At 46.6% G+C, this 23,837-nt stretch overlaps 2 protein-coding genes across 5 annotated transcripts in view; both read right to left on the minus strand.

The window, feature by feature from the left end:
- Window positions 1-15,269, minus strand: part of Eif4e2 (eukaryotic translation initiation factor 4E family member 2) — a 28,492-nt gene extending 13,223 nt beyond the window's left edge. For 3 of the 4 annotated variants that reach the window (XM_055619363.1, XM_055619361.1, XM_055619359.1), the window contains exons 1-6: window positions 15,194-15,269; window positions 9,402-9,516; window positions 7,137-7,271; window positions 2,639-2,743; window positions 1,057-1,209; window positions 830-966 (exon numbers count right to left, since the gene is read on the minus strand). In XM_055619363.1, the coding sequence (XP_055475338.1) occupies window positions 830-966; window positions 1,057-1,209; window positions 2,639-2,743; window positions 7,137-7,271; window positions 9,402-9,516; window positions 15,194-15,213 (665 nt within the window). In that variant the 5' untranslated portion in view covers window positions 15,214-15,269. Of the gene's footprint in view, window positions 1-829; window positions 967-1,056; window positions 1,210-2,638; window positions 2,744-7,136; window positions 7,272-9,401; window positions 9,517-14,716; window positions 15,171-15,193 lie in introns of those variants that run through there. The other variant, XM_055619360.1, reaches the window with a different exon arrangement.
- Window positions 15,270-17,884: 2,615 nt separating this feature from the next.
- Window positions 17,885-23,569, minus strand: Chrng (cholinergic receptor nicotinic gamma subunit). The gene is made up of 12 exons (XM_055619367.1): window positions 23,515-23,569; window positions 23,187-23,326; window positions 22,902-22,946; window positions 22,639-22,748; window positions 21,879-22,034; window positions 21,149-21,246; window positions 20,150-20,350; window positions 19,851-19,965; window positions 19,467-19,581; window positions 18,628-18,844; window positions 18,344-18,477; window positions 17,885-18,058 (listed from the first exon to the last, which is right to left on the minus strand). The coding sequence occupies exons 1-12, from the start codon at window positions 23,567-23,569 to the stop codon at window positions 17,885-17,887; spliced, it is 1,560 nt and encodes a 519-aa protein (XP_055475342.1).
- Between the last annotated feature and the right edge of the window lie 268 nt (window positions 23,570-23,837).

Here is a 23,837-nt window from a genome sequence, read left to right on the forward strand (position 1 = left end):
GCCTTATGGCAACCTTACTATTTATTGCTATACCCTATCTTACAGCTGGAGAAACTGATACAGAGTTGCAGAGACTTGCCAAAGGCACATACTGACCCATGGTCACAGGAGACAATAAGGAGACCTGACTCCTGGCTGGCTCTTTCCTTCTACCTTCCAGACAATCTGGCAGCTACTCCCACAACCTCTTCACAATGACCTGAGCTCATCTATCACTGTTCCTGAAAGAGCAAGCCCTCACCAGTAATTCTCAATGTGGACAGCACTCATTGTCTTCAGTGGGATACAAGCTTCTTTCTCCTTCTCATCTCACAATCTACCCTGCTTTCTCTAGACTTCAGTTCTATACAGAAAGACTGGCGTCCCCATTCCTTATGAGAAGTCAATCTCCCAAGACAAAGAAAACAGACTAAAGCTGACAGGTTAAACAGACATGCAGAGGTGGGGTCAGGGTGGGTAGGGAAGAGGATTTTATTGTTCAATGAAATTGTCTTTAAAAACAGCCATGAAAAACCTCTGAAAGAGCTTTGTCTTTCATTTTAAAATAGTGGTTAGCATAAGAAAGACAAGACAGCCTATAGAAATCAAGCCAGCCCAGGCAGGAAAACTGGGTTTCTGCAGAAGGGCTCTCTGCTACACAAAACCTCACAGTAGGTCCTTGGAGCCTCACTAACAAGAACTTCAGCAAGTAGCCAAAGCCCTGGAGGGGGCTGGTGTGTCCCTACTTCACAAGTCAGTGTCATGTATGACTACATGTGTCTGGGCCCAACTATGGAGCTACTTCTGCTAAACTCAGGGACCTGTCCCCCCCAAGCCCCCCAACACGTACTTGATGCTGTCGGTGTGGGTTTTGTATTCCATAATGGTGTTGGGAGGTAGGTTAAGCACGCGCCGAAGAGTATCCCGGATTCGGGCTGTGGTTGCTTGGTCGCTGGCGGTCTTATTCCATATGGAAATAATGTCCTCCTAAGGGAGAAACAGAATTATCAAACCAACCAGAAGGAGCAATGAGAGCAGCGGTAACACAAGGAAGAACACTAGCCTAGGCTGACTTACCTGAAAGCGGACAGAGACCACAGCCCCACAGATCTCCTCCCCAACCATGAATTGCTCCCCCAGCATGGCCAGGATGAGATTCTCCCAGCAGCGGGAAGCTAAGCCCTTCCGAAGTCGAATGATCCACTTGCCACCATTTTTATTTGCATCATCCTATAGAAAAACAAAAAACATCAAGGTTAAAATACTGGTCCACAGTGTCATCTTGGAATACCAAAGAAATACCTCTCAAGCCAGGAGGTCTGGTCATTTTCTAATTCAAGGTTATTTCAGTGTTAAGAAGAAAGGAAATAGGAACAAAAAAAAAGCAAGAGAGGCAGTCCTTGATCTAAATCATTTTTTAAAAAAGTACTAAACAGATCTTTTGAAAAGGATCTACTTTTATCAGAACTATTTTAGAAGTCAAGCACATTTCAAACACATACTATAATCATCATTTGCTAAAAGCTGACTGTCACTAAGTACCAAGTACATAGAAGCGCAGATCTTAACTCAGACGCAATGTAGTAGAAACAGACAAATTAATTATAGCCACACAGCCTAAAGAGTACTACTGCAACAGTACACACAGGATGGTAGGAGCAGAGATGCCTAGAAACTTCGGAGGAACTACATCAGCTGGTCTTGAGGGAAACATTTAACTGTAAAGCAGGTGAAGGGCGCTGAGGGAACCAGGAGGAACACGTCTGCATACTGAGTCAGGGATATGTGAATGTGAAGGACTGACTGCAGGGAATGGAAGACTTCTCACATTTTCTAGAACTTTTTTTTCTTAGAAACATGCCCGGTCAAAGAGCACAAGGGTGCAGTCAAATAACAGCTCTGCCAAACGATCACAGAGCTCACTTCCGGGTCTCCTGTTACGCTGAAGTTTTTTTTCTTACCACTTTAATCCTCTATCTCCTAAGCAAATGCATTATACACACATGTACACATAGACGTTAGTTCTGTGGGAACAAGGACATTTTAAAAAGCTTTCGCTACTGTAATAATACCATTTGAGTGACAGTACCTCAGCTGACTTGAGTAAGAATAGCCCCCATAGGCTCATATATTTGTACTCAGAAGCAGCACTATTTGAAAGAATTAGAAGAATTAAGAGGTGTGCACTGTGAATGGGTTTTAAAGTTTTAAAAGCGCATGCCAGGCTCAGAGCCTCTATCTCTGCCTATGGATTAGGGTCCTCAGCTACTTCCTGTCCCAGCTCCTGCTTCCATGCCGCCATGTTCTCAACTACGGTAATAGTGGACTAAACCTCTGAAACTGTACGCAAGACCCAATTAAATGCTTTCTCTTATAATAGCTGCCTTGGTCATGGTGTCTCTTACTGCAATACAACAGTAACTAAGACAGTAGCATCTTTAAAGCAACCTTGCAGCCATAACCCATGAGCACATGCATGCATCAATGCCTTTTCCTATAGGTATAGGCTCTCAAGATTTATCAAATACTATTATAGCTTTGAGAGAAAACTTCAAAACTCTTTTAACCTTGGCAGAGTCAAAGAAAGAAAGAGAGAAAGAAAGACAGACAGACAGACAGATCGATCGATTTCCCCAAAGCAGCTAGAGGCAATCCTTACCTCCCACATAGGTTTAATTCCTTCTTTGAAGAGATGAAAGTCACTGTGGCCTGTCAGGTCCCCAGGACGTACCATGTGGCTGTAAAACTTCCAGAACTGCTCCACCTGCAGAAAGAAAGGTCAAGAGTACAAGGATTTTATCTCTTCTTTGAATGTATACAAAGCTGTGTTGCTGAGAAGAGAAATATGGGAGACAGCCTGTCTCGGCTACCTACTTTGGAGAACCTGCTTCATTTGGAGCAAGGTAGAAAGAAGAGCATATTAGAAAAACATCTACCATATAGGTTTTTTATTTGGTTTGAAACAAGGTCTCTTGTAGCCCAGGCTGGTCTTAGGTTCCTGAACTATCTCCTGCTTCCACAAACTGCTAAGATTATAAACATACATTTCTATGCCTGGCTAATACAGTTTAATCAAAGTGGGGAAAAGTAAAACAAAATAAAGACACAACACGTAACACTTTCAATACAAGGATAAACTCTAGTTCTGGAGAGCTGGCTCAGTCAAGTACTCAGGTTGACCTTCCAGAGAACCCATATTCACTTCTTAGCACTCACACGGCAGTTCACAACCATCTGTGACCCACAGTCCCAGGGGATCCAATACCTTTTTCAGATTTCTTTGGGCATGCACGCATGAAGTACACAGATATGTATTCAGCCAAACACTAATACAGACAAAATGAAAATAAAATCTTAAAATAAAAATTGTTGAGAACTGCTGGCCTTCATCAACAGCTTTGAGGAGGCAAAGCAAGCCACACTGACATGTACCTTCTCTCACTATGTAGTAACTCTCTGCACAACTAAAAACCTTCCATCTTGCAATATATCAGGTACCACAAGGCCTCACCTGCATATTCTTATAGAGCCAAATCGAATTTTTTTTCTTTTTGTTTAGACAGAGTCTGATTCTATAGTCCAGGCTGGCCTAGAACTAGCTTTTCTATCCCTCCACTCAGCTGGAAAGATTATATTTCTTCCTAATTTACCTTAAACTTCTGAAGAAAACTAGAGTTATAGTTTTCCTTCAAATGTGTTTATATACTTATAATTCTAGTATTCAGGAGTAGGGAATGGGGATCACCCAGATAGAGTGAGATCCTGCCTACATAATGAGACCCTGCCTCAAAAACAAACAACAAAACTCCAGGGGCTGGAAATCTAGATGGCTCAGAGGTTAAGAGTTCTGCTACTGTTCTCAAAGGACCTGAGTTCAGTTCCATGCACTCACACTGGGTGATTCACAACTGCCTGTAACTACAATGTCAGAGAATCTGATGTCTCCTTCTTGCCTCTGTAGACACTTAGCAGGTATATAAAAACATACACACACACACACACACACACACACACACACACACACACATAAATAAAAACAGTAACAACAACAAAACCCCGAAACACACTTAGACTCATCATTCTTGTCTCCTCTGAGCTACAGAGGATAGCTGTAGGCACTAGCAGTAGGAAGGCACTTTAGAAAGTAAAGACTATTGGTAACTGTCAATTCCACATTCAACAAGACGGCATAGCAGGAAACAGGTACTAGCTGATATTCAGGCCCTGTTAAATCTAGACAGCAAGAGAAACTGACCTCCTATCACATAAAATAGTTGTTCTCTCTAGCTGCCCTCCAGAAAAGAACATGTGGAATATATTATACACTTCAAAGGCAGCAGCTAAAGCCATCTATAAGATATTAACGCAACATCTCATCTCTACAACTGCTGGGCCTATCTGTACATCCAGTAACTTGGAATGTTAACTGGTCATACATAATCTAAACGTTTATCCACTTAACAACTAAAAAAACTAAGATAGTAATGAAAACCAAGGCTCACTGTGAATTAGGATGGAGGGGTGTAGCGGGGACAAAGCATATTAATTCTTTAGACAATAATCATTTTGATTGTTCAGTCTCTTCAGATTTAAATGCAAAAATATTCAAATCTGTACCTCAGCCAAGAGATAAAAAACAATTTAAGAAAGAGCATTAAGGAGCTAGAGAAGTATCTCAGTGTTAAAAACACACACTGCTCTTCCTAAGGACCTGAGTTCCCAGCCACATCCAGTGGCTTACAACTACGTGTAACCTCAGCTCCAGGGGAATCTCACACCTCTGAATTCTGTGGGCGCGCACACATACACATACGCGAGTGCGCATACACACACACACACACCCAATAAAAATAGCACTAAACTCTGAAAGATGTCTTTTTTTTATTTTTAAACATTTATTTCACTTTTAAACATTTTTTCACTTTTAAATTTATTTCACTTTTAAACATTTATTTCACTTTTATCTTGTGTGCATATGCCCACAAGGCCAAAAAGTACCAGACTCCAGGGAGCTGGCATTCCAGGAAGTTGTGGGCTACCTTGACATAGGTGTGGGTACTGAACTCAGGTCATCTGCAAGAGCAGTATTCTAGTGCTGGGAATGTGGCTTATGGCTACAATTTCCTAGGAAACAAGTTCCAAGCCAGGCTGAGGTCTAGCAAGACCCTGTCTCAGAACAAACAATATCACAATCTGTACGCTGGGTGAACTCCTGGAGGCACATTCCTCAAATGTTACAATGAGAAAAGGAGTTGCGATGGTTCTCAGAGGTCCTTTTTTCACCTCTTCTCCAAGTCAGTAAAAAGTATTTTTGGCTTAAAGTGGAACTTTTGAAAAAACATCCTTTGGGGCTGGAAAGGACTTAGTGGTTAAAAGCATTTGCTGTGCTTCCAGATAACTGGAGTTTGAGTCCCAGTATCCACAACAGGAGCCTCATAAACACCTAGAACTCAAGCTCTGGGGAATCCAATGCCCTCTTTTGGCCTCTAAGGGTTCCCACAAGCATGTGTACATATATACACATTCACATAAACAAAAGTAAAAAATAAACCTGTAGGCCATATGTAGTGGCAGGAAGATTGTGATGAGTTCAAGGCCAGCCTGGTCTACATAGTGACTTCTATGCCAACATAGTAAGACTCTGTCCCTAAAAAGGGAAGGGACGGGGGGGGGGGGGGGGGGGGGGGGGGGGGGGAGGGGGGGGGGGGGAGAAAAGGGGGGGGGGGGGGGGAAAGGGGAGGGAGAGGGGAGAGGAGAAGAGAAAAGAAACCTTTTGTTTGTTTGTTTTTGAGACTGGGTTTCTCTGTGTAGCCTTGGCTATCCTCCAACTCTCTCTGTAGACCAGGCTGGTCTCACTGCCTCTGCCTCCCAAGAGCTGGAATTAAAGGCCTATGCCCTTACCACCTGGCTAAGAAAAGAAACTTTTAAAAACAAAATAAAACACGAGAACTGCTACTTTAGCTTTTAAAAAGGTTTCAAGTTATCATTACTTCTCTGGAAAGGATTTAGTAAACACAGGCCCCTCATTCCTTTTTTTTTTTCCCCCCCTTAGGTTTTCCAACATGACAGGGTTTTCCTCGTAGCCCTGGCTGTCATGGAACTCTCTCTCTGTATACCTGTTAGCCTTGAACCCACAGATCCAACTGCCTCCACCACAGGCCACTTAACACTATGAGTTATGAAGCAGACTTTAGGCTCTTTCTCTTGTCCTGTGAGTGCTGAGGGTATTGATGGCAAACCACAAAGTACCCTTTGTTTCCTTGTAGTAAACTGACATTTCTTTTTCTACATTATTCTGGGTAAGAGAGAAAAATGTAAGACATAATCACAATTATTCTAAATTAATTTCACAGAACCCTGTATGAAAATGTCTTTCCCACCTCCTTCCCTGATCTTAATGTTTAACCAGCTGTGCCACTGTATTTGGAAATTAATCTAACATCCCTACACAGCAGACAATAAAAACTTCTGTGGTAGCTTCTGTGTTAGAAATGGATAAGCTGATGGCTTACCTACCACCATAATGTGGTGGCTCACATCTGTAACCTCAGCACTGAAGACAGGATTGTGGCAAGGTCCAGACTGCTTAGAGCTACACAGCAAGACCCACTTTCAGAAAACTGATCTGCACACAGAAACTGAACATAGAACATACAGGCATACATAAAAACCTTTTCTGAACAAGACAACACTGGTGTTAAGTTGTAGGCAGGGTCTCTAAGTTTACAAATTTAGTAAAGAGCCAGGAGCGAGGGTGAGGGTGAGCTGGGGTGAGAAGGAGCCTGAGCACTCTGTATTGATGGCATCCACAAAAACAACTTATCAGAACCCAATTTCATGAGGACAGATATCACATATAACAGTGTCTCTCTTAAGACACTTTGTATATAGACTCAATGAATATCTACTGAAATAAAAAACCTCAAACCAAAACCTTTTATTTTTGGATTATGCCTTTCGGATCAAAGCTACCATCCCTACACTTAAGTTAATATGGCTAACGATTAACCTAATAATTGAACAAACATGATCTTGGGAATGCAACTCAGCCAAGTAAGGAAACCAGAATGTTTATCAGATTACTAGGAAGGTAGATATACCATGACAGAAATGCAGGTAGGAGTGCCATACCAAGGAACATCAAACTAAGTACTCACGGAGGCAAAGGTGCCAATCTGCTTGATGTTCTGCTCATAGCTCTGTGAGCTGGTGGGACGGCCGGGGGTTCTCCTAGAGTACCAAAAGGTGTAGTTGTACTGCAGGGGATGCTCTGCTGGTCCAGGGACAACAGCCTGGGAAATACAGAAGGCAAGTTAATTCATGGCATCTGTCACAACGCTGAGAGTCCAGACATTTTGCTGTATTGGTTTTTTTTAAAGAGATTTTCTCTCTCCCTCTTTCTCCTCTTCCTCCCTCCCTCTTTCCCTCTCTCTCTCGCTCTGTGTGTGTGTGTGTATACATGCACATGTGCATGTATGCATATGGGTGCTTGCAGAGGCCAGAAGAGGGCTTGTGAGCTAGCTGGCATGAGTACCGAGAACCAACTCTGGTCCTCTGTAAGATCAGCAAGTGTTCTTAACTACTTACCTCTTCAGCATCTTGCATTTGTTTTTTAATTACGATTTTATTATCATGTATTTATATAAAAGAAAAAATGTGGTTGGGCATGGTGGTGCACGCCTGTAATCCTAGCACGTTGGGAGGAAGTAGCAGATGGATAGGTGTGAGGTCAGCCTGGTCTACAAAACAAGCCCAGGACAGCCAAGTCTACAACTACAAAACAAGCCCAGGACACCCAAGGATACCTGGATAAACTTTGTTTTGAAAAACTAAAAAGACAGAATGTGGGAGCATGCCATGGTGTGTGTGTGTGTGTGTGTGTGTGTGTGTGTGTGTGTGTGTGTAGGTCAGAGGACAACTTTCAGGACTGGTTCTTCCCTTCTCACTGTGGGATCCAAGGTTTGAACTCGTATCATCAGGCAGGCATTTCTCTGATTCCTAATAAACATTTTAACAGTGCCACTCCTACAGATCTTTAATTCCAGCCGTGGCAGGCAGATCTGTGAGGCTGAGGCAATTTTGGTTGACAGACCAAGTTCCTGGCTAGTCAGGGCTACACAGACAGTGTTTTTTTGTTTTTTTTAAGGTATAGTTCCTTATCACCTCCACAACTGAAATACTATAATTTCAATTACCTGCAATTTGCTGGAGTCTGCTCACATAGTACATTCTTTAGTGGTGAGATGATTCTAAGCTACTGTAACACAACTTCCTGTCTTTCTTATAGTATCACTGGCATTATCTCAACGTATGGCCACTCCAAGTACTGCCTCCTCAACATTCATTATTAAAAATTGGCAGATGACTTAATCTGCTTGTGCCTCAGCTCCCTGTCTGCAAGGTGGAAGAAATAACAATAACCATGGATGAATCAGAAGTGCTCAGCGAACAAAAGTGAACATGGCTCCCTCACCTTTGTGACTTTCTTTTTCTTTTTCTCTTTTTGGTGACACAGTTTCTCTGTGAAGTCCTAGATGCCCTGGAACTCACTTTATAAACCAGGCTGGCCTCAAACTCAGAGATCTGCCTGCCTGCCTGCCTCCCGAGTTCTGGGATTAAAGGTGCACACTACCACCTCCTAACACTTGTGACGTAAGCACCTAGTAGAAAATTCTTGTGTTTGGAAGATATTCAGGATTATCAGATAAATAGTGCTATAATACTGAAAAACTTGATCCATTTATCTTTCATTCCCTAAATTCTTTCTATCCCAAGCCACTTTCAATGTGTATTACTGACTGAAAAGCCTAAAATAGTAATGTTTTGAATAGGATTAGTAACAGGATTTGAATTACTGAGTACACTTTAAAGCAAGTCCCAGCTGAGAACCCAGACTTCTCCATCTCACATGAGGATACTGTAAAGCAAGTCAGCACCCCAAGACCTCACAAGAGGAGGTTCTAATTTCCAAAATGAATTCTAGTCATTCCACCATTTTTAAAATTTGTAATTATAGGTGCACACTAAGGATTTCACTGTGACATTTTCATACACACATCTACCAGGCTTTAGTCACAGCCAGTAAACCATGTCCTCTTTCTTGCCCTCTCCATACCTTTTACTCTTTTTTCAGTGCTAGGGATTGAATCCAGGGCCTTATACCCTCCCACAGAGTGGTATTCCTAGTCCCACAATCATTTTGTATTTTCATACATGTGTATGTGTTTGTGTGTGCAAGAGCACATGGAAGGAAAACGTCTCTCCAGGGCCTCCAGAACCTTGTTTTTAGAACAAACAAGAAATTCCAAAAGAGTACCTGCAATCAAGTTAATCTGCGATCTTCAGATAAACAGACGCCAAGAGATAATCAAAACTTATATCCATCCAAAGGTAAGTATACCTGTATTTAACCCAAAACATACCTTCCTCTTGCCGCTGCTCTGGCTCTTGTCTCGTTCCGTTTTTTCCTTCTCACCATCTTTCTGTGTGCTGTTTTCTTCATTCTGATCATGGTCTCCACTATCATCATCTTTTAAGCTACATGGGAAAGCAACATAATGTCATTCCATGACTAAACTATTCTTGTTACCTACCAAAACCACAAGGTCACAGAACTACTGTGTAACTAGCCCAAAGTCACTCAAATCACAGGCCTATAAGATGTACCTGTGAGACGGGCAAAAGGGAGATCAAACCAGCAGAATTAAATAAAACTATTAAATTAGCTAACCCATGAACTCCAGCAGGATTTTTGTTTCCCAACAGCAACATAACAAAGCAGGTAAAGGGGTGGTTTCTGTTGTCAAAAACAAGACACTAATGGGAATTTCTGGACAAATAATTCCTTTGACATCAGACAGTTAAAAATTTGCCCACCTCTATATATCGCCATGTCCTCTCTTTCCCACCTCTCTCCTAGCTGTCCTCCCTTAGGTCAACATTCTTCTCCAGTCATCTAATTCATTATCAATCTATAAATGGGTCTTACACAAATCTCTCCTCTCTACTCTCTAAATGAGAATCCGTTATTTGACCTGCATCCTTAAGACTCTCAACTGTCAACTTCTTATTACCTATCCTCTAGAGTGAAACACAACACAAAGTGCTTTTCAGGACTTTAGAGACTGAGTCTGGTCCAGTGCTATACTCCTCTCCTCCCAGCAACTCTTCCCACTGGTAAACACCTCACCTCCAGCCCAAGGTGCCATTCCTCCTTTTATTTTTCCTTTTCATTTAACCTTTATTCAGTGTCATCTTGTTTTGGGTGCCAGTGATACTAAGATGATTTATGATACTGCTCTGAAGAAACCCTCTGTCTCAAAGAAAAAACAGGCAGGGAGGAATGGATATGGGGTCCAATAAGCAGAGACAAATGTGAAACCTAAGACCTACCAGATGCAGACAAAAAAGAAACAGGTTAATGCACAAAGATAAGAGTACCATTTGCTCAATCTGCTAAGGTGGGCTTAGTGGATAAGGGCATTTGTGGCCAGGCTGCAGACCTGAGTTCAATCCCTAGAACCTACAAATTAGAATGAGAACCGACTACTGCTAAGTTGTTCTCTATCCTCTGTACACATACTTTAAAAAGAAAATGGAAAAAAGAAAAAAAAGAAGAGACAGAATGGCATTCACTCTAGAATTAGAACATTCACCCATACGTTTTCTGCAGAATCATCTTTTGGGTTTGATGACATACAGTATGTACAGAAAGATGGAAACAGGCATTTTCAAGATGGGCACCAGAAACACCTCAGTTGTACACAGACATCATCCTAAATAAACAAAGAAATGTGGTGTATAGGATTTTGCATTTAGAAAGTTGTGGGTTTTTGTTTTTTTGTCTGTCTACAAATTTTTAATGCCTAACACATAAAATGCACCTATAAATAGCAAGATGAATAAGCCATCCTATGTCTTGGGGTACTGCTCTGCCCATGTGGTAGCCATACTGCAGGACATACTCAGGTGGCCATTCCCTGTGACAGAGACTTCCCCACCCTGGTCAAGACCCAACTAGGTAAGGCATAGAAGCAAAGAAATCCAGTCAGCCTAAAAATCTATGCCTCAGAACCTTCATCAAAATACGGATCCCTCTCTCTGCATTGATTTCCTCCAGGAGAGCAAAGACTAACAATTCAGACACTGGAACAGCTTTTGGGTAAATGAAAGAATCAGGACTCAGAGCAAAACAAGGGGTAGTTCAGAGAAAGGAGAACGGAAGTGATGAGCACGGCAAGTGAAGAGGAGATGTGGTCACACAGCCATCTGGCTTATTAGAGCCATCATCAGTGTTTACAAAACTTCCTTTCCCTTGATTAAACTTGTATTGCTTAGTTTCCTTTTCAAGATGAGCCTCTCTTGGACACAAGCCCCACGAATTAAAAACTACCCACATTTACCAAGCATCTCACTGGCTACCAGAGTGGCTCTCCCAAGGAACTGGGGAGATAAGACGTATAAAGCCTCAACTTGGTGCAAAGGCCAAATTTGTTTGCATGTCCCAGGAAAATCTGCCTGTACCCAACAAACACGCTCCACTCCTGCATGTCCACTCCTAAGTACAGTTTCCCCATCTCTGCCTACCCCTTCCATGTTCAGCATGGAGTCAGCCTCTACTCCTGGTTTACTGCTCTTCAGGATTCACTTTCTCTTAGAAACATCCCCTACTCTCTCCCAATATAGGTTAAGCCAACTTTCCCTCTTCTGCTCTGAATAATACAAACATGTATGCTTGTCCTGGTTGTACTGTCAAGGCCAATTTTCGTATTATAATCAAGAATATCTCATGGATTTTTCTACTGCTTGAGCCCCAAACTATTCTCCTCTGTAGAGCACATCCTCTAGGGACTCAAACCCTTTTGTCTTCCTTTCAGCTCCTAACCCCTACTATAGCTTCTGAGGTCCCTTTATTAGATTTTGGTTGAAGAAGGGCAGTGACCTTGGATCTCCCATTTTTTACCAGCCCCAATAAAAATGTTTTGTTCTTTTCTTTCCTAGTGATTTTTTCAGTCACTACTAGGGAACAAAAAGAAAACAAAAACAATTAAGGTAGAGAAAAAAACAATGCTATTAACATTCCAAGGCCATCTTGGACTCCTTTCTAAGCCAGAAAATAGAAACTTTAGTAGAACTCATTTTTTTGTCTTTATGCTCTGGACTTTGTCTTAGTTTGGTGATGCTGATAATGGAACCCAGAAACTTCTTCATGGGAAACAAGGACTTTACCAATAACTCAATCTCTCTCTCTCTCTCTCTCTTTCCTTGAACCCTGCCCCCCCCCCCCCCAGTCTTATGAGAAGGGTCTCTCTGTGTAGCCCTGGCTGTCCTGGAACTCACTACACAGGCTGGCACTGAACTCACAAAAATCCAACTGCCTCTGAGTGCTGGGATTAAGGGCGTGCACAACCACACCAGGCCTGCTTTTACTTCTTGAAGAAGTTAAGCAACTAACCTGCTCTCTGCACCTACACCTAAGGAAAAGGTTTACAACCTGCTTTTCAGGAGCTGTTCTTCCCAGCCTGAAGCTGGATTTGAGCAGCAGCACCCCACAGACTCAAGCTGCCCAGTTCATGTCCACACTAACCATTTGGGTTAGCTCTCCAAGCTGCTATCCAGGTACTTCCCAGCACCCTCTGACAAGACTAATTCTGTGCAGGTAGAAACTTGATCTAATACTCCACTGTATCTCAAGCATCAGGCACAAACATAAAACAAACATGTTTACTGAACAGAGCTCTAAAAATCAAAATGATTTCAAATTAGGTAATTTAGAAACAGTTAAAAAATAGGCCAAAGGCTAATTATAGAAAGGGACCCATGTAAAATAGGGACCAAATCAAGCCTCCAAAAACCTAAGACCTGAAAACCAAGTTTACTATAGTTGGGGCTGTAGTTCTTGAGAGAGCATCTTACAGTTTTATAACTTAATAACACGAAAGGCAGGGAGACCTAGCCACTTGGTGAGACTAATGACCACCCTTTAAAGCTTTGGTTATACTCACAGAAGCAGAGCCCACATATTAAAGGACATTAGAACGCCTCTTTAATCTATGTCCATTAGACCATACTACTGCATTCACTGGAGACTGCACTTGGAATGATTCTGGAAAATTTCAGGGAATGTGATAAAGAGTACAGACAGTGAATATTGAACAACACTACAAACTGCTTTTCACATGAAAATCCGAAATGACAAAAACAAACTAGGGACAAGGAGATCATCTTTAATTGCTAATTTAAAATGACAGCAAGCTTTTTTGCTTATTTGTTTGTTTTCTGCAAAGTTAGAAGGCAGGTGTTAAAAGATACTACTTACAACAACTAGTAGTCACAAGTAATTAAAACCCCAGCAAAATGTTGATAAAGACACTCACGAACAAAGTTGAAGAGCACACCTGAGCGTTGCTTAGCCTTGAAAAGCCTATTTTCCTTAACTGTAAGATCTCTTTTGCAGAGTTACTATGAAGAAGATAGTGAGAAATAGAGAGCAATATAATAAATATAATAGGAAAACAGAAGTGGGGAGCAAGTAGAAGAAAAGAAACCAGGTAGAGAGGGACCACGCAGGAGTACAGTGGGAAACAGGAAATAACGAGGACAAACTTCCTAAGTGTGAAAGAGTCAAATGGAATGTTACTTTCTATGCTAACCTAAAAAAAGTTTTTAAAAAATCTAGAGATGCCTGTGCTGGTTAGAATGAGAATGGCCCCCATAGGCTCATATATTTGAATGCTCAGTCACGAAGGAGAACTATTTGAAAGAATTACAAAGATTAGGGGGTGTGGCCTTGAAGAACATGTATCATAAATTGTTCTCTTCATAGTAACAAAACAGTGGCCAATGTAACAATCCTTATTCAAGACAGATGACCGAAAAACTATCTTCTTGGGATGCAGTTTGACTTGTTCAAACAAGAAGAAAGGTGGAAGGGCTCAGGTGTGGAGCTAGATGTAAGATGGGAGACCAAAGGGTCACTATCCTGCTGGGCTCAGCAAAGCAGCATGATGGAGAAGACATCAGCTTTCCTCAAGAAGCAGAGCTCTCTTTCAGCCACCAAGGAAAACCTGCGGAAGAGCTGCCCTGCCTGCTGGAGTCCCAATCCCCGTACTTCTGCACATCAGAACTCACTGCATTGAAAAACCGAAGCTTCGCCACGTATCAGTGGTTCCACTTTACCTTCACACCTCGGTCTCAGCATTTACACAGGACCTCTAAGCATTGTAGAGTGTGATCTGGTCCTTCCGGCCGAGTTCTAACCACTAGAGAGGTTAGATCAATGATTCAGACTAGAGAACTTTTGTACTGTCAAACAGCTGGTGCGCCAAAACTAAAAATGTAGGTCTTTCAATAAGACCTAGAAAGACTATAAAGAAGAGAAAGAAGGGATTACTACAATCTTTCGAAGCACACAATTCTTGTGAAATACTAACTTAAGTGCTATTAAATGAAAACGAAAATTATTTTTAAATGCAAAAAGATATAATGGTTAGGAGGGGAATCCTCTCCCCACCCCCCACCCCCAACAAAAAACACTTATATTTCTTCTCTGTACTTCCCAACTGTCGATGCTGGAATTAGGGATGAGAGTGGATACTTGGAAAGAATGCAGGAGTGAGCAGCCACTAAGAGTTGGAAGACAGGAACGGGGTGGGGGAGGAAGCAGGAAGAATCTCAATTAGATGAAATGCATTCCGTACTTGAGAGGCCACAGTACTCATCGCGGCTGCCCCATTACCTCATCGCAGCTGCCCAATTCTACGACACGGGCTCTGTTACCGTCCCCGCTTGCAGAAGACAAAACCGAGGTTCAGAAGGGAGAGGTGACCTTCCCAGGACGCAGAGCGAGTGCGGGAGAGAAGCCGCGTTCAGAGAGAAGGCAGCAAGGCTGCGGAAGCACCCGAAGCGCCGAGGTCCCGCCCCTCCACGCCGCCGGCAGCCCGCACCCACCAGGGCGGGGCGTCCGAAAATCTCCTTCCGGGCGGCGCGGCCTCCCCTCCCCCGGCCCGCGCCGCGCCGGGGTCCAGCGGCTCAGGGGTCCCGGCGACTTCGGCCGCGCTCTCCCGGCCCCGTCGGGCCCGCGGGCGCAAGGAGGCTCGGGCCTCGGCGGCCCGGGAGCGAGCGGCTCGGCTGAGTGCGCGCCCCGGCCCCGGCGGGAGCGGTCCCGGGGGACGGTTGGGGGAAGGGGTCCCGGGGGCGGCCACGCGCCACTCACGCGTCGAACTTGTTGTTCATCCTCTCGCCGCCGCTGTCGCCACTGCCTCACGGAGTGACTTCCGCTCTACCGGGTCCTTTCGCCAAAGGCCCGGCTACTTCCGGTTGGCGAGGCGCTCAGCGGAACGTCGGCGCGCAGTCCCTGTGCCGGGCCGCTTTCCCTGACGGGCGGCCCAGGAGAGCTGCGCCACACGGGCGCAGTCCGTCTGGGTCTGGTCTTTTCGCGGTCGCTTTAGCGCAGCGTGAGCGCTGTCTATGCAGCCGGCCCTCTGCTTTAACCTCACCGTAGATTCCAGGGGAAATGTCAGACACAGTACCCCGTAGTAAATGTACCAAGTGTTCATCTCTAAGAGCTGACCCTTTGCTCTCGGTGTTGGGAGAGGACGAGAAAGTACTCCCCCAAAAATTTGTAATCCTGGCTCTTGGGAAGTGGAGGCAGGAAGATCCAGACCAGACTGACCAACAAACAGTTCGAGGACAGCCTGGGATGCTTGCGACTCTCCTCTCTTGGTTGAATGGTGGCGTGGTGGGGGGAGTCGAGCCAGGGTGACAAAAGGCATTTACGGAGAGCCGAGATGGTCTCCGTCCTCAACTGAAGCCTTTGCCCCACACTCCTAAGGATTGTTTAAAACACATCACATACACCGGAGTAAATAAATTCCCTGGTTGGTGATGGAAATCCAAAGCCACTAGCTGCGCATTTTCCTGACCCATCTGCTGAACATAGTCCATTGTTAGAAATTTCCTTAGAGTCACCAGTAGCGAGGAAACTGTCTCCCTGGACTGACCCATGGTTGCCCCCTAGGCACTCAGCAAGGTCATGTTTTTCTCCTCAGGAAGACCTCAGGGTTTCATCCTATTTCCGGATACACTGTACCAAGGAAGACAGAGGGAGCTCTACAGTCGGGCCCAATAGCTTTGGTCCTAGCCCTTCAAGTACCCTGACTTTGAAGAAGAGAGAGGTGCATTTTCAGGGCTAGGAATTTTGCAGTGCCTAAGATTGGATCAGAGTTGCGAATTTGAACCCTAAAGAAGTATTCTAGCGAGTTCCTCTTATTCTGGACCTCAGATTGCCCATGTGAAACGGGGGTCAGTGAATCAGTGGCTCTTGCCTGTTCATAATATGAAGCATTTCTAACAATGGAAAAAAAGATAGTAACACTGAAGACATCTTTTGTGATCAATGGAGGGAAGTATTGTATCAAATGAATGAGACGGTACTGCTGAAGGTACATATTTGATGCTGTGGCATTCAAAAGAGACATACTAGCTGAAATGGTCTAAGTTCTGGACTTCAGGAAAGCCAAGACTTACTTATATCCTACACCCCAGCTCCTAGTACACTTTTGTTTTGTTTTAGTTTTTCAAGACAGAGTGTCTCTGTGTAACATCCCTTGCTATCCTGAACTGGCTTTGTAGACCAGGCTGGCCTCACACTCACAAAGAGCCACCTGCCTCTGCCTCTGGAGTGCTGGGTTTAAATGCATGTGCCACTATACCGGCTTAAAAAATATATTTTTTTTAATTATTTTTTTTACAGGTACATTGGTGTTTTGTTTGCATGTTTGTGTGAAAGTGTCAGATCCCTTGGAATTGTCATTACAGACAGTTGTGAGCTGCCTTGTGGGTGCTGGGAATTGAACCTGGGTCATCTAGAAGAGTAGCAAGTGCTCTTATCCGTTGAGCCATCTCCCCAGCCCCCTAGTACACTTTTTTTTAAAAAAAAAAGTTTATTTTTACTTTATGTATATTGGTGTCCTGCCTGTGCACACGTCTGCGCTGTGTGCATGGCTGTTTTGCAGCAACCAGAGGAGAGTGTTGGATTGCCTGGGGCTACCAATGGCTGTGAGCTGTCAAGTGGGTCCTGGAAATTGAACCCAGATCCCTTGGGGGGAAAAGCCAGTGTTCTTAACCACTGAGCTATCTCCATATCACATCCCCTTCTTTTTATTTTATTTTTTTATTTTTGAGACTGGCTGGCCTCACACTCATAGAGAGTGGCTTGTTTCTGCCTCCCTAGTACTAGGATTAAAGGCATGCTCCACCACGCACAGCTCTTCTTCTAGAGAAAGTTCACAAAAGGGAAGATGCTAGAGCTGGAGAAATAGCTGAGTGGTTAACAGCACTTGATGCTTTTGTAGAGGACAGGTGTCCTCTTCCCAGCACCAACACTGTCTGGTTGCTAACTGCCACCTGTAACTCCAACTCCAGGGTTCTGACACCCTTAGCTGGCCTCCAACAGGCACCTTCACTCATGTGCACATAACCTACTCCCAATACATACATACACCTAGTTAAAATAATTAAAAAAAAAAAAACCTTACAGAAAGGCAGGAGGAAATATTGTCAGGCCTCAAAGGGTAAGACTTTGCCCAGCCAATGACATCCTGATAGCAGAGTCCTTGGGGCTTCAAAGTGACTTATCAGCAATGCTCTGCTGAAGTGGGAGGAATGCAGGAAGACTGGTGCCAGTAGGAGCCAGCCATTGCCACATGGATGTCCCAAAGTTGTGAATGACCACACCTATCACCAACCATTCCAGAACTCCCTCTCTGTGTCTTTATTTCTCTATCTTCTCCCAGGAATGTTTGGGCACTTCGCAAGAAGCACACGCAGGGTCAACACAGAATACATCTCCATAAGCAGCACGACCCACATAGTTGACTCCGGAACCCAGGAGTAATCTGTTGGCTCATCCTGGCAAAGGCAGGTAAGGGCGGGGGTCCCCAGGGAATGGCAGGTCAGGTACCCGATTGTAGTGGGCCATGAGAAAGATGCCAGCGGTGCCGCAGATGAAGAGGGAGAGCATGGCTAGGAAACAGACTCGGTCTAGCACACGGCCCACCAGGAACCACTCCTCATTCCCCTAAGGGCAACAATAGATCGTGTGCAGCAGGGGTGTGACCAGGGCCACACCTGGCTCTCGCTATCACTGTTAGGTCCCCAGCTGGCCTCCATTCTCTGTCCTTCAGTCTTCTCACCTCTGTCTAGGTTCTAACTGGTCTTCTTTCATGGTCCCTGGCCTGGTGGTCCCTCCTCCTCCTCCCACTTGACAGCTCTGCTTTTTTCCGTCCCTGAGCCTAAGCTGAACACCCCATTCATCCTATCCCCACATTACACTTGGGGTACTTGCCCGCCCTGCCCTACTTACGCTATCAAAGCGACTCTGCTGGTGTCTGGCTCGGGCCATGAGGTTACAGGCATCCACACAGGCTTGGATGGCTGGGGAAGCTTGCTTCAGGCTGCCACAGAACTCCTGGCTCTGCCTCATTTCTGGACCATTCTCTGGTGGGGAAATAGAGTCAATGGAAGAGAGCAGTGATGTGGCTTCTCCCCAGAGAGCCCACCCACCCCTCTCTCCAACTGGAACACTGTGCCCAGCTCCAGCTGCATTCACTGGTCAGGATTGTCCCAGTGGTGCCCCTTGGGCCTCACCTAGCTTCTCCAGTACTGCCTGCACCAATCCATTGCGCTGCCTCTGCCTAAAGAGGAGTTCACTGTGAGGCAGACAGAGGCCCCCTTCCTCCTGAGGCATGATGGGCCAGGAGGAGGAGCCATTCTGGAACCGCTGCAACCGGGCATCCTGGACAGCAGCAGGGGCCAGAGGACGCATATGCATCCGTAACAGCTGGGGCAGGAGCCTCAGGAACACCTGTAGACGGGTTGCTCTGGTAGGGCTTGCTTGGGCAGCCAGGCCAAGCTTGGGAATGGGCGTGAAGGCAGTGCCTTAGAGGCAGTAGTTGGGTCCTGGTACCGCTTGACTATGTTTTCCTGGACACAGAACCTGGGCTTCAAGCTTTTGTGACCTTCAGAACCACCAGAGCACTTATCTAAAACAAACTCTTACCCTCTGCTCCCTCCTAGAATAGTCTGAGCTACCTGGGATATACCTCAAGAATTTTGTAACACAATTCTCAGCTGCCTGCTGCAGGTGGACTGCAGAACACAGACAGCGGGACAGAATCCTCTCTCCTCTGCCTTCCGGGAACTGGGTAATATCGGGTAAGCTGATTAACCTCTTTGAGCCTGTTTCCTTCTCTGTTAATGTGGAGACGATACACCAGCGGCCATTTAAGGGGCTTTATAAAGAGTAAGTAAGTTAGTACACGTAATATTAATGTCCCTGGGCACTGATGTTATTGTTCACCAACTTTAGGCCTGAAGATGGCATAGATTTGTGGCTGAATTTGCCGAATGGGTACAAAGAGGTGGAGGGAGTCACACGTGGTTGGGAAGGACAGATGGATGCCCAAGTGGGCAGGAAAGTGTCTTGCCTTGCGGACCCCCCGGGCCATGGAGTGTGTGTGGGGGGACCGCAAGGACACGTTGAGCACGACCACAGAGTTCACCACGATGAGGATTGTCACCACCATGAGGAAGGTCAGGTACCTGTCCAGGGTCAGGCAAGCAGGAGGCTAAATGTCCCTTAAGCACCCCAGACCCGGGTGCTGCCATTCTGCTTCCCTTGGGTTCCCTTGTGGAAGGTCACATCAAAAGCCCCAGGAAGGGAAGGAGTGTATCGAGGATAGCCCGCTGGTAAAACACTTGCTTAGCAAGGCCATGGGCTCCACCCCACCCCCGCCCCCACCCCCAACCCCACCCCAAACCCCAAGGACAGTTGGTGAGGGGTGGGAAGCCAGTGTGAGGACTAGCCTTACTTGCTGATGAGCGGCACTGCCTGGGAGGTCTCAGGCACCTTCTTGGCCACGAGGAAAAGGAAGACAGTCTGGGCCAAGAGCACGTTGATGGCCACTGTGCATTTCTGGCCGCCCGCTGCCCGTGACCAAGATGCCCTCAGAACAGGTCTCTCCCTCCCCCCCCACACACACACCCCAAGGAACCCCCTTACTCTACAGGAAGCCCACTGCCCTTGTCCTAGGATTGCGGTGCCACCCTGTGCCACAAGCAGGGCCTCCCCATGGGCCTCTGTGCTGCCCCCTCCCACGGGCCCAGGTACCCTTGGCAGGAAGAAAGTAGAGGAGGATGGCGACAGAGGAAATGAGCACACAGGGGGCGATGATGTTGATGACATAGAAGAGGGGTCTGCGCTGGATGAGCAGGTAAAACACCACCTTTCGGTGGCCTGCCTCCTCGGCCGGTGCCACAGAGTCCAGTAGCATTTTGGCTGGTCGATGCCGGATGGCCCATTCTCCATTCTCTGTGGTGAGCACAGGGGATGCGACCTGGGTAAATGTACGACCTGAATAACCAAGTCACAGGGGCAGCATGCACTTTATTAAGCTCCAGTGTACTGGGTCACAAGTGGGATGGAAGATGGAATATTGATCCCCCTCCCAAAATTAGACAGAGTATTGTAGGAAAAGTCAGAACTTCTCTGGATCCGTGTGTGTGTGTGTGTGTGTGTGTGTGTGTGTGTGTGTGTGTGTGTACATGCTTGTGTACACATGTATGTATTTACTGACATGTGTGGAGCTGCATGTATGTATGTGGATTCATGTGTGTGTTTGTATATGTATAGACACGGAAGCCAGAAATTGATGCCAAGTGTCTTCCTCGGTCACTCTTGACCTTTTATACTGAGGCAGGGTCTGTCACTTGAACTTAGAGCCTTGCTCTGGGAATTTCTTGTTTCTGCCTGCTTTGTGCTGGGGTTACGGTTACAGGTAGGCTAGCTACCACTTCTAACCAGCACTTATGTGCGTTCTGGGGATCTGAGTTCTGGTCTTCATATATGTACAGTAAGTGCTTTACCCCATGGGGCCATATTCCCAGCCCTTCTGCCTTTCTTTTTAAAGACAGTCTTGCTGTGTAGCCCAGGCTAACCCCAAACTTTCAATTCTCTAGAAGGCTGGGATCAAATATGTGTAATCACACCATGCCTGTATTTCTGTTGGGCTCTTTTGAAAACCATATCCTATGATGCACTGTGGTTTTCATCTCAAAGGATATGGGAGGACATGGCCTCGATCTGGCAGGGGCTCCTAGCTGGGGTTACCTGTAAAAGCCTCGGGGTCAATGAAGATCCACTCAATGGCTTTCCCATTTTCCTGGCTCAGCTGCAAGTTGATCTCACTGGTGCTGTAAGTCTGGGACCTGTGTGAAGTCTCAGGATTGGAAAGAGGGTAAAGCGAAAAGAGGGAGACCTGTTGGTGAGGTCATGTACACAGTGGTGTCTGTCTGAGGCAGCTGTGGGCGTTGGGCTTTGACATATGCAGTGTCATGCTTTGAGTTCTCCATCAAGCCTTGGAGGTAGCATGCAGGGCCAGAGGGACACAGGCTCTTTGGGGCTCAGTGCTACTGCCTAAAGGTTTCTCTCCTAGTGCCACCAAAGACCACAGGGTAGAAATACAAGCCTATCAGAAGAGGACACTTGGGGTCCTGACGGTGTGGCTCAGGTCACATGCTGGCTTTGGCCAGGCTTCTCTTTTCCCACAGCCTGCCTGCTGATGGTTCCAGGTGTAAGCAGGAATGCATGTGTGCTATTACCCACCCACTCTAGACATTAACATCTCCCCTTAGGATTCAGGCAGGAAGCTGGAGCAATGAAGAGGGATGGGTGAGCAGGACATCAGGTGTCACTGTCCAACAGGTGCAGGTGATGGAGCCAGACTCCCCAGCCTTCAGGTGATTCCAGTGTGGGTCCCCCCCACCTCTACCCAGCCCCTTCCCTCTGGAGCAGCTAGAGCTTCCCTCCCGGAGCTCCCCGACTCCATCAACAATCTCACTGGAAGACGAGAGAGCAGTTCTGCCAATCGAAGGGGAAGTAGGTGACAGAGACGGAGCAGGAGGAACGAAAGATGGCAGGCGGCAGCCAGTAGATGCAGCCATCAGGGGACACGAGCACGTTGCAGTAGAGGGCCACCTCGAAGACACCGTCCACACTGTGTGCATAGGCCAGAGTACAGAGTTGGGGCAGAGATCCCACAGCCCCTGGCTAGCTCTCTGCTTCTCGTGGATGGGACCTGAGGGCACCAGTGCCCCTTCCTGCCACAATCCTGATGGACCAGCATCTAGCATCACCCATTCGCCATCCCAGCAACCTCCAGGTCATCTCTGCTCTGGACCCAAGATAAGTACAGAAGTCTGGGGGAGACAGGGCCCCCACAACCACCTGGCAATCTCTGCTGCTCTTTCCATGTATTAACTACAACAATGGCCGCATGCACTATTAAGCTCTTGTGGAGTGCCTGACCCTGAATCAGCCATTTTTTGTGTCTCACCTGATGACCTCTAATCATTCCTCTAGCTGTTAAAATTGACCCCAGGTTACAGGCATGGGAAAAGCCCACCCAGATGGCTAACACGTTACAGGAAGCCAGGACTAGAGTCAAGCCCAGTGGCCCTGGGCCAGTGTTCATGCTTGGGGTCTCACCCTCAGCCTGGCACCCTACAGCCCTCTGCTCTCCTCCTTGTTCTCTCTCTTTCACTTTCCTCATCCTGCTGGACCCTGGTATCCTTCATCTCCTGCCCAAGCCCCCTCCTCACTTGTTCTCCAGTACAATGTCTGGCCGCCAGACCATGGTGGAGGGCACCCTCAGTATCCATAGGCCTTCATAGACTTCCGGGTCCCAGCGCAAGCGGTAGTCACACCACTGCTGTGGATGAAGACGCAGTTGCTGGGCCTCAGGTCTGGGCTACACAGGGCTGGGGAATGGCAGGCCAGCAGAGAGGGCCCAAGAGGTTGGGGGTCGGAAGGGAGTGGGGGGGCAATCGCAATAAGCTGAAAGATACAGCAGGTGGTGTCTTACCATTTCTATCCAGACATTTGTCGTGAGGGCCTCCTCCCGTTCATTCTGGGGTACAGAAAAGAGGCAAAACTTCCCATACCTTCCGTCTGGAGGTAGCCATGTTTCCACCAGACACTGATGGAACCAGGAGGCTCTCAGCCTCCCACCTCATCCATGGAGATTTCACCAGCCCTGGCCTCCCCACTGTAGGACCCTCTCTGTTCTGAGTGCTAGAGTTAGATTCCATCCACCCAGCAAGTCTAGGTGGATTCCATCCACCCATCATTCCTCGTTCCTGCAGCTCACCAGGGAGATAAGGTTGGTCAGGGTAAGCTTCAGGCTGACGTTGACCACATCTGAGTCTCTCTCGGCCGGCCGCAGATGGGGATCGTAGTTCTGCATCAGGTCAGCAAGCAGGCGCTCCTCCTGGTTGCGGCTCTGGGCCCCTAAAACAGACAGGGAGACTCATTCCAGAGGAGTGGGAGGCATAGAGGGACAAGGTAGAGACTCAGGGGGTGGGCTGGGGCTAGGGAGAGCACAGATAGCCCCCAGACCCTCCATCCACTGTGGCTTGCACTCCTGATCTGTTCCTTCCACACCCCCAACCCTAGATCTCAAATCCCTAGTGTCTCACCCAGGCAGATAGCCAGCAGCGGCAGGAGGAGCTGAGGTCCCTGGCCCCCATGCATGGTGTCTCAGTTCTGCCCAGTGATGGGTGGGACAGTAGATTTGCAGGTCTGGGGGGAGGGTGAAGGCGGGTGGGCTGGGGTGTCATGTGTCAGCCTACATTCCCTTCCCAGCTATCCCTGCCAGCTCTAGCTGGCCCCACCAGCTGTCTGACCACAGCACTGTCAGCTGTTCCCAGGATGTGCACAATGCTGGGCTCAGATTACCTGGGCCAGCCAGGGAAAGAAGGATGGAACAGTCTTCATCAGAGACAGGACCCTCTCAAACCTG

The sequence above is a fragment of the Psammomys obesus genome, unplaced genomic scaffold (genome assembly GCF_907164565.1).
Source record: "Psammomys obesus unplaced genomic scaffold, mPsaObe1.curated_primary_1811, whole genome shotgun sequence".
In the NCBI taxonomy this organism is placed as follows: domain Eukaryota; kingdom Metazoa; phylum Chordata; class Mammalia; order Rodentia; family Muridae; genus Psammomys; species Psammomys obesus.

Excerpts from the sequence above, each read along its gene's own strand:
- Chrng (XM_055619367.1), bottom strand. The coding sequence starts at position 23,569 with ATGCATGGGGGCCAGGGACCTCAGCTCCTCCTGCCGCTGCTGGCTATC. Across the intron at positions 19,582-19,850 it reads GCAGTGCCGCTCATCAGCAA|GTACCTGACCTTCCTCATGG; the intron begins GTAAGGCTAGTC and ends GACCCTGGACAG. Across the intron at positions 18,478-18,627 it reads GGCAGTACTGGAGAAGCTAG|AGAATGGTCCAGAAATGAGG; the intron begins GTGAGGCCCAAG and ends TTTCCCCACCAG.